The sequence below is a fragment of the Apodemus sylvaticus genome, chromosome 2, assembly GCF_947179515.1.
Source record: "Apodemus sylvaticus chromosome 2, mApoSyl1.1, whole genome shotgun sequence".
NCBI classification, from domain to species: domain Eukaryota; kingdom Metazoa; phylum Chordata; class Mammalia; order Rodentia; family Muridae; genus Apodemus; species Apodemus sylvaticus.
This window is the reverse complement of record NC_067473.1, coordinates 58994759-59008141: the sequence shown is the minus strand read 5'-3', so window position 1 is coordinate 59008141 and position 13383 is coordinate 58994759. Positions and strand designations below refer to the sequence as shown.

The 13383-nt window shown below is 50.4% G+C and overlaps 1 protein-coding gene across 2 annotated transcripts in view; it reads left to right on the top strand.

Moving 5' to 3' along the window:
* The window catches only part of Wdr91 (WD repeat domain 91), a 31685-nt gene that overhangs the window by 14454 nt on the left and 3848 nt on the right, over positions 1-13383 (top strand). The window contains exons 7-14 of one of the 2 annotated variants that reach the window (XM_052173416.1): positions 573-731; positions 4075-4262; positions 5082-5232; positions 7071-7165; positions 7300-7468; positions 9475-9583; positions 10215-10327; positions 11980-12177. In XM_052173416.1, coding sequence (XP_052029376.1) covers positions 573-731; positions 4075-4262; positions 5082-5232; positions 7071-7165; positions 7300-7468; positions 9475-9583; positions 10215-10327; positions 11980-12177 — 1182 coding nt within the window. Of the gene's footprint in view, positions 1-572; positions 732-4068; positions 4263-5081; positions 5233-7070; positions 7166-7299; positions 7469-9474; positions 9584-10214; positions 10328-11979; positions 12178-13383 lie in introns of both variants that reach the window. The other variant, XM_052173415.1, reaches the window with a different exon arrangement.

Genomic DNA, 13383 nt, shown 5'->3' with positions numbered 1-13383 from the left:
GTTTTATTTTGCTGTTTTTGAGATTGAACTCAAGCTTTTTTGCCTGCTAGGCAGGTGCTCTGTCACCGACCCCTGACCCCTCCCCCCTCCCCCAGCCCAGTTCTTTATTTGTTTACAATTGCCAGCTTAGTCATATAGTTGACCCAAAACAATGGACTGTATTGTGTTTCTTTTTCTCTATGGAGGAGATTGGCTTGTGTGTGCGCGCGCGCGCGTGCGCGCGCGCGCGCGTGCGTGTACTTAATATTATCCAAATGTTACATATAAATTCTGTTATTAACCATTGTGAGAACTGACCTGTTCTAAAGTACTGGGCTCCTATAACAAAAACTGATTATTTCTGTTGGCTCAAAGAGATTATCTCTGCCTCTGTCCAGGTGAGAGTGCAGGCTGAGGGCAGCAGGTCACCTAGCCAGGAGGAGCTCAGTCTGGAGGGTCAAACCTCCTGCCTAGGCCAGCCTGGGAGGGCCTCTCTTGGGAGCTAGTGGGGAGAGGAGTTGCATCCTTCCTGCTGCAGTCACTGTCTGGACAGCCCGAGTGAGACTTTCCACAGCCTATTTCTCATCCCCTAGGTTACCAAGGGAAAGGACCCAGGGCCTGCGGCCAAGGATGGGAAGAGCCTTCTGAGCGGGCCGGTCTCTGGGGAAGTAGGCTGGACACATCAGCGACAACGGCGCCTGCAGGACCATGGCAAGGAGAGGCGGGAGCTGCTCTCCACGTCCTCCTCTCAGGTATAGGGTGCCTGGGCAGCCGCGGATCCCTTGGGGTCCCTCTGAGTTCTGCTGTTAGACAGGGCCTGCCCTGGCGTTGGTTGGTGTCACACTGTGGTTTGGGGGTTCTGTTTGGCCTGCTTTTCTTCTGGTAGTATTTTCTCAAGTGGGGCCAGAAAGATCTCTGTAAGACGAGTTATGGGAACCCCCACGTACCAGACCTTCCCTATTGGCGTACTTACTCACTAAGGTGCTGTAGCCATATCTTCCCTCTTGGGAGCCCTGGAGACGGGATCTCTTGCTATGGGAACGTGAGATGGCATCTGCTTTTCCTGATGGTGTCAGCTGTTCCTACCAAAGCCCGAGTGACTTACAAGGCTCACCCTCTGGAACACTCGTTCCTGGGTGTGCCCTCTTGTCCTTCTGAAGGCAGTTGTGGCCTTATGCTAGCAGCCTAGTGGTGGAGAGCACACACTGTGGCCTTCTGAAGGGTTCAGACTGCTTCTGCAGTCCTATCATAGCTCCTTCCCCCACTTGGTGGTGTTATCCCGAGGGATAACTGGAAGGCTGTCAGGGCCTCCAGGTGGCCAGTGCACCATAGGTCTTGGGTGTATCTTGGGTGAGCAGTGAGGGATCGTGGTGAAGGACACTTGGTGCCACAGGGAGGCAGATGCTGGACTGCCCCTGAGGTTCTCGGGCCTTTCTTCCTGTCTGCCCACTAGCCTCAGTTTCCTTGGTCCCCGAGTCAGGAACATATCCTGGTTGGCGTGGTGCACTGTCACGGCCAGGCTTCACTTGACAGCTCTAGCTTTACACCCAAGTCCTCCCCGCTGCCAGCCGGTGCTCTGAGGGAAGGTGTTTAGCTTCTGCCTCAGTCTAGTTCCCACAGATGTAAGTGGGGTGGTAGTGACATCATCTGGAAGCAAGTTAAGGGGAAGCTATAACCACTCAGCACAGGGGCTGACCCACAGTCAGCTCCCATTAAGCTCTGTTCCCCACATGTGCTGGCTAGATTTATGTCAACTTGACACAAGCTAAGGTCCTCAGAGAGGAGGCAGCCTTAATTGGTATAGGCGAAGTCTGTAGGAAATATTTTAAATTAGTGTTTGATGGGGGAGGGCCAGCCCATTGTGGGTGGTGGTCCTGGGTTCTCTAAGAAGGCAGACTGAACAAGCCAGGAGGAGCAAGCCAGCAAGCAGCTCCTCTTCATGGCCTCCGCATCAGCTCCTGCCTTCAGGTTCCTGCCTTGTTAGAGTTCCTGTCTTGACTTCCTTTGATGCTTAACAGCAATGTGGAAGTATAAGCCAAGTAAACCCTTTTCTCCCCAACTTTTGTTGGTCATGGTGTTTCATCACAGCAATAGTAACCCTAAGACACTGTACTAGGATAGTCGGGAATCATCTGATCTTGTTGTTTTTGGGAGGATTGTGAAACAACTTTGTGACTTTGGGTTAGAAGATCCATTGAGTGTTTAAAGCTTCTGTGGGAACTCAGGAGGAATGAATGTTGAGGAGAAATGCAGGCAGTGGAGGCCTGGCTTGACTTGAAGTTTCAGAGGGAAATTTGAAAGTTGCTTAAAGGCTATCAGGGCCATGACATATGTGCTGTTTGTGGTTCTGGATAGCTGGGGCTGAAGACTCAATTGTGACTTATAAGAGACCAGCACCATTGAAGTGAAACCTTTGTTTTACGGGGACAATTGATGCTGGTCAGCTGGAGCTGAGAAATTAGCTGTGATTAAGAAGAGACCAGTATCATTGGGGTGAAACCTTCTGGTGTTTCCTGAGAGCCAGCACACAGAAGCCGTGCTCCAGAGGCACACAAGATCGTCCTTCGGGCTGGCAGCTGAACCTTGGTAATGGTACTGTTTTTAAAGGCATGCTGAAGTTTGGCACTGTGAGAGACCAGGAGAAGCCACTGGCAAAGGCACAGAATTGAAGGGATCGTGTCGAGAAGTTGAGGCTTGGCACCATGAAGAGAGGCCAGGAGAAGCTGTTTGTATCAGGAGACCCCAGCATTTTGGAGATGCCAGTACCATGGATGGCCACCAAGATCAGCAGCAGTGGTGGAGTGGAGCCTGCCCAGGCTTAGGGGACAAGCTGGGCGTGCTGCAGAGGGCAGAGTTAGAGATGACCCTGGAGGAGCCAGAGAGCCTGAGAGAACCCGATGCTGGACACTGAGCTGTTTACACTGTTAGAGCTTGGATTCACTTTGTTTGGATCGTGGTGACTGCTCTGGTTCTTGCCTTTTGAAGTAAGAAAGCATTTAATTTGGTTTTAATTTTACAGGAACTCAGTTGAGAGACTTTAAACTTTTTTTTTTTTTTTTTTTATAAAAAGGGATTTTGAAGTGTTACAGGACTTTAGAGAGACTAGATATTTTTAAAGAGTCAACTTTTGAGGTGTTTGAACTTATAACGCTATGGGACTTTTTAAGTTTATGAAATGTTTTATATTGTGATGTCTCAATTGTGTGATCTTGGGGATGAATGGAAGTTTATGGCTTAACAGTGAAGTGCTTGTCAGGTAGACAATGGCTCAGTTGTGCTGGTTAGTTTTATGACAATTTGACACAAGGAACCTCGATTGGGAAGATGCCTCCATAGTATTGTGCTGTGGACAAGCTGGGAGGGCAGTGATTCTCAGTCTTCCTCCTGCTGCAACTCTTTAATACAGTTCTTCATGTTGTGCTGATCCCCACCCGTAACATTATTTTCTTGCCCCTTGATAACTGTAATTCTGCTACTGTTATGAATCATAATATTGTGAATATCTAATATCCCACAGATTGAGAACGATTGCTGTAGGGCATTTTTCTTAGTGATTGATATGGGAGGGCCCAGCCTGTTGTGAATGCTACCATCCCTGGGCTGGCGAGTCCAGAAGTAAGCAGTCTGAGGTAGTTATGAGGAGCAAGCCAGTAAGCAGCACTCTGCCATGACCTCTGTATCAGCCTCTGCCTCCAGGTTCTTGCCCTGCCTGAGTTTCTGTCCTGATTTCCACCAACTTTGAAAAGTGATGTGGAAGCTTAAGCCAAATAAATAAAACCTTTCCTTTTCACCTTGTTTTGGGCGTGGTGTTTCATCACAACAACAGTAAACCGGACTCAGACATTGCCTTGTTTGCCTGCATCAAGACACAACTCTGCCACTGGGAGAGCAAACCCAGCCCTCTCCCCATCTAGGGTTTGTGAGAGGGTTGCAGTTTTCAGGGAGTAGGCACCCCACTCTTCCCAGGGGAGCTGTGCATAGCTCTCCAGCTCAGAGCTGACCTCCTGCAGCGGTGGCCTCCTGTAGTCGGCTAGTGTGTTTCTATGGAGGAGGAGACCCTTTCTAAGCTGACATTCCGCGCTTTGCCAGTCACAGTGTGCGGAGAAGAAGCTGGAAGGCAGTGGCCCAGAGCCTGAGCCCTGCTTGGAACTCCACATGGGGCCAGTGGAGGTCCTGGCCCGGGTGTCCACAGCGGGTTCTGAGGGAGACCGCCCGGAGCAGCCCTTCATAGTGCTGAGCCAAGAAGAATACGGGGAGCACCATTCGTCCATCATGCACTGCAGGTAGGCCTGGGGAGTTGGGGCGGGGGCGGGGCGGGATTCCAGGCAGTGCTTGAGAGTGTTAGTGGCAGCAAGTGTCCCCAAAAGGGTCAGTGGAGTCCTGCAGGATGCTACATTGGTAGTGGTCTCCCTCAGACCACTCAGTTTTATTGGCTCCATGTTAATGTTTGGATGGAAACTTTTACTATGTTTAAGTTTGCATTTAAACATAGTGGAAGTATGGCCTTGGAGAACAACCCGCAAGGCATAGGCAGCGCCCTGTTTTGACACTCCTGAGGTGCTTGGCCCTTGGGTCAATCTGGAGCCTCATGAGGGAAGAGCTCCAAATTTCAGATGCCAGGTTCACATCACCAAAGGCACACACTCTGCAAATCTGCTGCTGTTCATCTCACATGTTCTCTGTGCGGCCTTGCGTGGCACGGTGTGGATCGTCATCCCATCCGCTTCTTTGTGTATTTCTTGTTGTGGGCATGCGAGCTTGCTGTGTGTGTAAGTGTACCCATGCACATAGAGGTCAAAGGTCAACTCTTGGGCATTGGTTCTTGTATTTTTATGTGGGCTCCAGGGTATCCAAGTCAGGTCTCCAGGCTTATGCAGTGTTCATCTTTACTTTAATCAGAAAGATGAGCATCTTACTGGTGCCCTACTGTATTTCTTGAACAAATGACTATTTCTAGAGTAGTCTAGACCTACCCTTCACTTGTAGGCCATAAGCATCATTTTTAATGCATTTGGAAAGTTGGGAAAGTGTCGTTGTTGGGATCAGTGTTGGCCCAAGAGGATGAGGCCAAGACACTAATGCCTCCCTTTGTCCTGTCACAGAGTGGACTGCTCCGGTAGGAGAGTGGCCAGCTTAGATGTAGACGGGGTCATCAAGGTGTGGTCCTTCAATCCCATCATGCAGACCAAAGCGTCCTCCATTTCTAAGTCACCACTGCTCTCCCTGGAGTGGGCCACCAAGCGAGACAGGCTGGTAAGTGACACTCTGCGAGCAAAGCTTGTTCTGCACGTCAGTCAGAAGTTCTCAGAAGCTCTTTTTTGTTTTGTTTTTTTGTTTTGTTTTTTGTTTGTTTGTTTGTTTTTTTGAGACAGGGTTTCTTTGTGTAGCCCTGGCTGTCCTGGAACTCACTCTGTAGACTAGGCTGGCCTTGAACTCAGAAATCCGCCTGCCTCTTCCTCCCAAGTGCTGGGATTAAAGGCATGCACCACCACGCCCAGCACAGAAGCTTTTGACTGGCGGAGCTAAGGAGGAAAGCTGAATCTCATTCCCAATGCCATCATGGGGCCCAGGACCAAACATCTAGGCCTGGCCCCGCTGAGTCCTGCCTGGAGTGGCAGTGAAGTTATTCCTGGAGATTGTGGAAGACTTTATCCAGTCTGCTGCTGTGTCTCAGGAGACCCTGGCTTCTCATTTCCCCCCTGCCCATGTTTCTGGTACATTATTGGCACACACTCTTCTCTTGTTAAGACCTGACTGTCCTGGCCCAATGAGCCATAGCTTGTGAGGGCAGTGTCCCAGCTTGTGCCCTCCGCAGGTCCCATTGCTTTGGGGTGGCCCACTGTTGGTTTTCCCACTGGATTTTCTGTTTTGAGGCAGGGTTTGCCATTAAGGAGGTAAAATTGTCTGTAGCCCAACAGACAGGCACTGATGTCTGTTTTCCGGAAAACATAGGAAGGAATTGTCTTCATAGGATGTCCTTCTCAGGGCTGTCCCTGAACTGGTGTTCCCTTGCCGGGTGGGTGTGGAGGCCACTGTCTCGCTAATATTCCTGGGGATACCCCACAGCAGAGCTGCTCTGGCATTAATTTGTTATTTCCTTCTACACTTTTACCCAAATGAAATCCTAAGTCCCAGAGGTGGGGAGCACCCAGTCTATATATTCTGGAGGCCTTGATGGAACCAGGGCCACAACTGTCCCTGGAAAGGCAAATGGAGCAGTCGCCTCAGTCCCAAGACTAGCCAGGGCCAGTCCGACAAAGGGAGGAGAAAGCAGGAGCGAGCAGGAAGGGTTGGAGCAGCTGGGATTTAAAGCTGAAAGGAAGGAGAGAAAGAATATTTCTGAGTGCTTCTTCTCTTCTAGAGATTCCACAGAAAGTCTGTTTTCTGTTGCTGTAACAACATGCTCGAAGCTGGGTATATTATAAAGAAAAGAAGTTTATCTAGCCCACAGGTCTGTAGACCATGGTTCTGGCACCTGCTCAGTTCTGGTGAAGGCTCCCAAGCTTGGCTGCAGGACCTGTATCACGATGGGAGCCCATGCCAGGGGAAAGGCCCACAGCGAAACAGGAAGTCAGAAGGGGGTTAGGGCAAAGCTTGCTCCTACAGCCCTCAGGAGAGAATGCATTCACTCCGAGCCCATCACTAATTCCCCTGATAGTGACTCCCTCAGATGCCCCCAGTGGTCCATTCACCTCTATTTTCCCCCCTCTTCAGTATCCTGCCCCTCTCACTTCAAAATACTGCTTGGCTTTCATGACTTAATGACGTGTGTATGTCATATGTGTCTGGTGCCTGAGGAGGCAGTAGAGGGCGTCAGCTCCCCCGGGACTGCAGTTTTAGATGGTTGTGAGATGCTATGTAGATTCTGGGAATGGAACTCGGGTCCTCTGGAAGGGCAGCCAGTGCTCTTAACCAGCCCCTCTTCATGGCGTTTTAAGTGAGGTCTGTTGTAGCCTGAGTTTCCTTGACTGCCTGGATGAGCCATGCAGTCTGCCCCCTGCACGCTACACGGGAGTGGGCGTGGCCTCTCTCACCATGGTAGTCCTTCCTGACCCCTGTCCTCCTCAGCCTCCTGCCTCTTCCCATTCCAGCTCCTGCTAGGCAGTGGTGTGGGGACGGTCCGTCTTTATGATACAGAAGCCAAGAAGAACCTCTGTGAGATCAACATCAATGATGACATGCCGAGGTGAGCAGGAGCCTTCTCATGCCCCCTCAGGCCTCAGGCTGCTGCAGCTGCTTTGTGGGCCCCACCTCCTGGAGTGGGAATCACCCCAGAGCCTGTGGTGATGATTGTCTGACCCAACCCTGTGTACATTGCAGAATCCTGTCTCTTGCCTGCAGCCCCAATGGGGCCTCTTTCGTCTGTTCAGCCGCAGCTCCGAGCCTTACCTCCCAGACAGACTCCTCAGCCCCAGACATTGGCAGCAAAGGCATGAACCAGGTTCCTGGCAAGCTGTTGCTGTGGGATACAAAAACCATGAAGCAGCAGGTACGGGATCTGCCTGTGGGTCTCCTGGGGCTGGGCATGCTGCCTGGAGGGCACGCTGCCCACACTCCCTGTGTTTTTGACAAGTCGTCTTCCTCCTCTTCTCTGTCCTGATACTCACCGGCTCTTCTTAATTCTGTCGCCTTTCGCCCTTTACAGAGATCCTGTCTTGAATTTTGGGTTACTACTGTCTCCTTACAGCTTAACAGGTGCCTTAGCACATGCATGCAGAGTTGCATGCACACACAGCCTATTTTTGCTTCTTGGGCTTTCACACTTTATGTGTGCGGACTTGCAGGGTGCCTATTTTTTTTTTCTTTCAGAATTTTGTATTCTAGTTGGAAACAGGCCTGCCCTCTAACTCTAGCTCTGTCTTCTCTGGCAGTGTGTGCTGAAATCAAGAGGCTGGCGCTTGGTGTAGCCCACCCCTCTGTCTGGCTCTTACGATCTTATCTGAGTATCATCTCACTATGGATTTTCTAAGCTAAAAAATGTTGGTTTTTTTTTTTTTTTTGAACCTCTTTGTGGTAGTGCATGCTTGCACACTTAGCATCTGGGAGGTCGAGGCAGGAGGAGCAGGAGTTCTAGGTTAGCCTGCCTTTAAATAAAAGAATAAAATTCCCACCCTCAATACATAAATAAAGGTAAGCAAAATTAAAGTTGCAGCTTTGCAAGAGGATTTGTGTCTTTGTCCAGTTCTGGAAAATTCTTAGTTGTATTCTTTTCCAGTGTTAACGCGGCTCTGGTTCTCTCTTGCCTTTCAGAACACCAACTTGGCATTCTAAGGACTCTTCCTTTGTCTCACTCCACTGCCTTCATGACATCATCTCCTCAGCTTTGACAGCTCAGGCCCTCCCCAGCGTCCCATCTTTAATTAGCCTGTGGGGACGGTCATAGCGGGTCCTGTTTCTCATCCTTACACAGGGCTTGCTCCTGCTCCATCTCCCCTGCAGGCCTCTCTCTGGCTTCCAGCTTTCATTTTGAAAGCTCTGGAGTTCTGCTAGTCCCAGCCCTGCTGCTCCTGAGGGTGCTTGCTCCTTTCCCCTTAGCTCCCCAGGTCCTGTGGATTCCTGCCTCAGGTTCCTGTCTCTGGCCCTTTCTCCTTGGGGACACACACAAGCCTCATTGAGCATAGGCAGCTGCATTTCTCTGGAGAGGACTCGCTTTCACTTCGGCCAGGCTCCCGGAGGCTCCACCAACCACTGACAACTTTGAAATCCATTCTCAGACTCTGCAGGGATTGTGAATTTGCTTGCAAACCCACACTAGCCTGAGGTTATGTTTAGCAGAGAGGTGCATTATTTTAGCACTTTCTGTGAAGTTCTAGCTCATTCTTGCATGGAGGGTGTTGCTTTTCGGAGTCTTAGCAGCGTGTGGGAATTGGCCAGACCTTTCACTCCGGGCTCAGGCTTCTGAGTATTGTGTTCACTGGTCCACAGGGCTCTCACCCTCCTCTTGTCTTTGGTCTCAGCAGATTCCTTTATTTGCAGGTCACTACTGTGCCTGTATGTGAATGACAGCAGCCTTGCAGTTTTAGTCCCCAGAGGGTTCTGCCTTGTTGGAATGCTGTTCCTCATTATCACATTATATCCTGAGATCTTATTTACATCTCTAGCTTTGTTAGGTCCCGTGGATGTTGGGCCTCGTAGGAAGGGCCGGGAGCAGCTTTGGGATGTGTGTGTCCTCTGTCGCTCAGGGCTGCCTGCAGTGAAAGGCAGCTGAAGGACGGATAGTTTCCGCTGGCTACAGGGGTGTTCAGGAAGACTTAGCTTGGAGCCCACGTGAGGAAGAGAAGCATGGGATGCTGAGATATGGTTACTCACCACTGCTCTGACGTGCAGAAGCTAGAATATCTGTAGGCCCAGTGGCGTTACCTCTCAGAAGAGCACATCGGTCAGTGCACTTTGACAGACACTCAGATAGTGTTTTCAGAAGCAGGCCTTGGCGGGGGAGCCAGTAGGGTCTGCGCTGGACCAGCCCGCTAACGGTGCTTCTGTTTGCATCCCCAGCTTCAGTTCTCGCTGGACCCGGAGCCCATTGCCATCAACTGCACAGCTTTCAATCACAATGGCAACCTGCTGGTCACAGGGGCTGCTGATGGAGTCATCCGGCTCTTTGGTACGTCAGCGTGCTCCAGCAGTCCTGATCCCCTCCTTAAACGTCCCAGCCGGGGCCGGGGCCACTGCAGAAGCCCAGTTTTAGAAGCGTGTTGCAACTAGAGCTTGACTTTTGGTCACTGTTTTCAAAGCTTCCACAACGGTCCACTTGTATGCACTTACTGTCTGTAGACATGGCACAGGGCAGGGCTCAGTAGTCCTTTGACCTTGAGCTAATTGACCTGAGTCCTTGTCACCTGTGCAGGTTACAAGGGGTCGCAGGAGAACAGTGCCATCCTAGTCATGTGCTGTTAGGTGGCTTGTCTCCTGTCTCCAGGAAGATAGGCCTAGGCTTTAAAATGGGATAAGGTGACATGTATGTGATAAATCTCCATGGTGCTCGGGGACAGTTATAGAGGTGTGATATGAAGGACTCCTGTCTCCCTAAACTTATAGGATCCCTAGGTGAGCTCAATCCCCAAGAATCCCCAGGCCTCCCTTTTATCAAATCAGGAGGCTGCTCAGAGGCCGGTGGCCTGGAAGGCTCAGCATTTCTGGCCCAGGGGGCCCCTGGCCGCTAGAGCAGCTGTCACAGAGGGTGAGGGGTCCTGCCATGCACTCAGGCCTTACCAGGTGTGGACTTGCTCTCTCAGACATGCAGCAGCACGAGTGTGCTATGAGCTGGAAGGCCCACTGTGGAGAGGTCTACTCTGTGGAATTCAGCTGTGATGAGAACGCCGTGTACAGCATCGGCGAGGACGGCAAGGTAGGTGCCAGCCGCGTTGGTGGTGGCTGGATGGTCCGTGAGCTCTGTGACCATAGACTTCTTTCTGCCTCCATTTTATCTTCCTCAAAATAAGGATATATAGAAGTCTACCTCGAAGCGTCTTCGAGGGGTTCAGTGAGTGCAGTGGGGTTGGCTGTTCTTGTAGATGGGAGTGCTGTATCCGTCTTCCTAGTTGTGGCAAAACTGACTCATGTCACCAGAGATGGAACCACATTTGGGGGAAGCTAGTCTTTGGTGAGTGTGGTTGGTCATGGTCACAAGATAGTGCACGGGGTTAGCTGATGAGCTGGAGTAAGGATCCTAAGAGGAAACAGATCTGAGCAGAGTTCACAGAAGTAAAAAGTAAGCAGACCCCATCTGCTCAGTCAGTAAAAGATGAGGCTCGTGTAGATTTCCTCTGTGGAAGCATAGGTTAGGAAGTGGGAATGACAGTGACCTTGGACTGAAGTCAGGGGTGGGCAGAAGTAGGAGAAAGAACTAGCTGTGTCATATACCCTCCTAAAACTGGGATTTTATACTGAAAACAGTGATTACAAAACCAGTGTCTGTCTGTCTGTCTATGTATCTGTGCATGTATGTATATATGTATGTACGTATCTATCTATCTATCTATCTATCTATCTATCTATCTATCTATCTATCTATCTATCTATCTATCTATCTTTCTACCTACCCTATCTATTTATCTGATCATATCTTTCCCTATAGCCCAGGGCAATCCTGGCCTCAGCCTCTTAAGTGCCGGCATACCAGATGTAAGCCATCACACCTATTTATGTATTTACTTAGGTTATTCTGAGACCACATCTTAGTTTGTTGTCCAGGCTGGCCTCAACTTCCTGGGCTCCAAGATGCTCCTGCCTCAGTCTCCCATAGGGGTGGGATTGTAAATGTGTGCCACTGTGTCCTGTTTCATTTCTTCCCTTGGAAACTCTGTAAGGCTTTTAAGTTACAGCTCGACGTCCTGTTATGTGGGCAGGACTTTGAGGGATAATGAGTAGCCTGTCTACAGTCTGGGCTATTCACTCTCCACATCGCACGCGAAACACAGAATGTACCACTCATCTTGTGATTTGATTGCACTGCTGAACAACTGAAAAGTGTTGTAATCTGTCCATCTGTCCTCTATACTTTGTCCCCAGGTCCAGAAACACTAACTGGGCCACAATTCTAATAATACAGGAAGGAATAATGACAATATTAACTGTGACTAAAAAAGCACCGCCCCACACCAGCTCACCCACCTTGCCCAGGAGACCAGGGGACCTTGCAAAGCCTATGACTGTCCAGTTTCCTCTCCTGTGCTCAGGCCAGAGGAACGAGGAGGGTTGGGCTTTGATACGAAGCTATTGATTGCTTTCTAGATATTTTTTTTCCCCTGAAGAAACTTGTATTGGTGAGAGATGGGACTGGGAAGCAGACCACGGTCCTGGCAGCCCTTGTCGCTTCCCCTCATGAAAGGCTTTTTTCAAGGCTGTGGAAGGTGAGGGAGGCCGTTGCCTCAGCCTGAGGTTGGCTGTGGCTCTGTCTCCCAGGCCTAGATGGTGACTGCTGTTGGGGGATCTGAGGGACTCTGGGAAGTAGCCTCTGTGTGACTATCTGAGGGAGCCTTGTTGTCCTTGTATCTACAGTTCATCCAGTGGAACATCCACAGGAGTGGCCTCAAGGTGTCAGAGTACAGCCTCCCTTCAGACGCCACTGGGCCCTTTGTCCTGTCCGGCTACAGTGGCTACAAGCAGGTTCAGGTTCCCAGGGGCCGGCTCTTCGCTTTCGACTCAGAGGGCAATTACATGCTGACGTGCTCTGCTACAGGGGGTCTCATCTACAAGGTAAGTGGGTGACAGAGAACTGGTGGACAGGGACTTCTCTCTGGAGGTCAGCTTGGCTGACCTGAGCTGAGTGTGGCCCTGTGTCCTCTGTCCTGCATAGCTGAGTGTGCTCCGTGTCCTCTGTCCTGCATAGCCGAGTGTGGCCCTGTACCCTGTGTCCTGCATAGCTGAGTGTGGCCCTGTGCCCTGTGTCCTGCATAGCTGAGTGTGCTCTGTACCCTGTGTCCTGCATAGCTGAGTGTGGCCCTGTACCCTGTGTCCTGCATAGCTGCGTGTGCTCTGTGCCCTGTGTCCTGCATAGCTGAGTGTAGCCCTGTACCCTGTGTCCTGCATAGCTGAGTGTGGCCCTGTACCCTGTGTCCTGCATAGCTGAGTGTGCTCTGTGCCCTGTGTCCTGCATAGCTGAGTGTGGCCCTGTACCCTGTGTCCTGCATAGCTGAGTGTGGCCCTCTCTGTCTTATGTCCTGCATAGCTGAGCGTGCTCTGTGCCCTGTGTCCTGCATAGCTGCGTGTGCTCTGTGCCCTGCATCTGATTCTGCCCTTTTCTTGTCTTATTCCTTGGAAATAATATATATTCTCAAAGATATCAATAGGGCAAAGGGCTTCGGAGTATGGGCCCATGCACCTCAAGAGTCTGAGCTAGGTGATTGCTTCTGGTTTAGAATAGGCTGTTTTACAGGAGGCCTGTAAATCAAGCACACCAAGCTCTACATGTGAGACAGAAATTCAAGGTGTCCTTTGTCAGTCTAGGATACAAGTTGTCTGCATAGTTCTGATTTCATTTACATGTGTGCTTGCGTGCTGTATGTATTTATGTACATGTGTGCGGTGGTACCCAGAAGAAAGTGTCAGATCTCATGAAATCAGAGTTACAGGTGTTTGTGAACAGCCCCTTGGGATGCTAGGAGTTAGCAAGAAGTGCTCTTATCTACCGAGCCCTCTCTTTAAAAGAATGGATTGTGTTTATCTATTTATCTCTAGTTATCTATCTGTCCATCTCTCTTTGATGAGAGGTGGGGTGGGTGAGCGGTGGGGGGTGGGGTCAGGGGTCATCCTGTAGAACTCAGTTCTTTCCTTCCACCACGTGATTCCCAGGGATTGAACTCAGATCCTTGATCTTGGCAGCAAGTGTCATTACCAACTAAGCCTTCTTGCTGGCTTGTCCACACTGTTTTTGTTTCTGTTTATAGATTGAAAACCACAAAC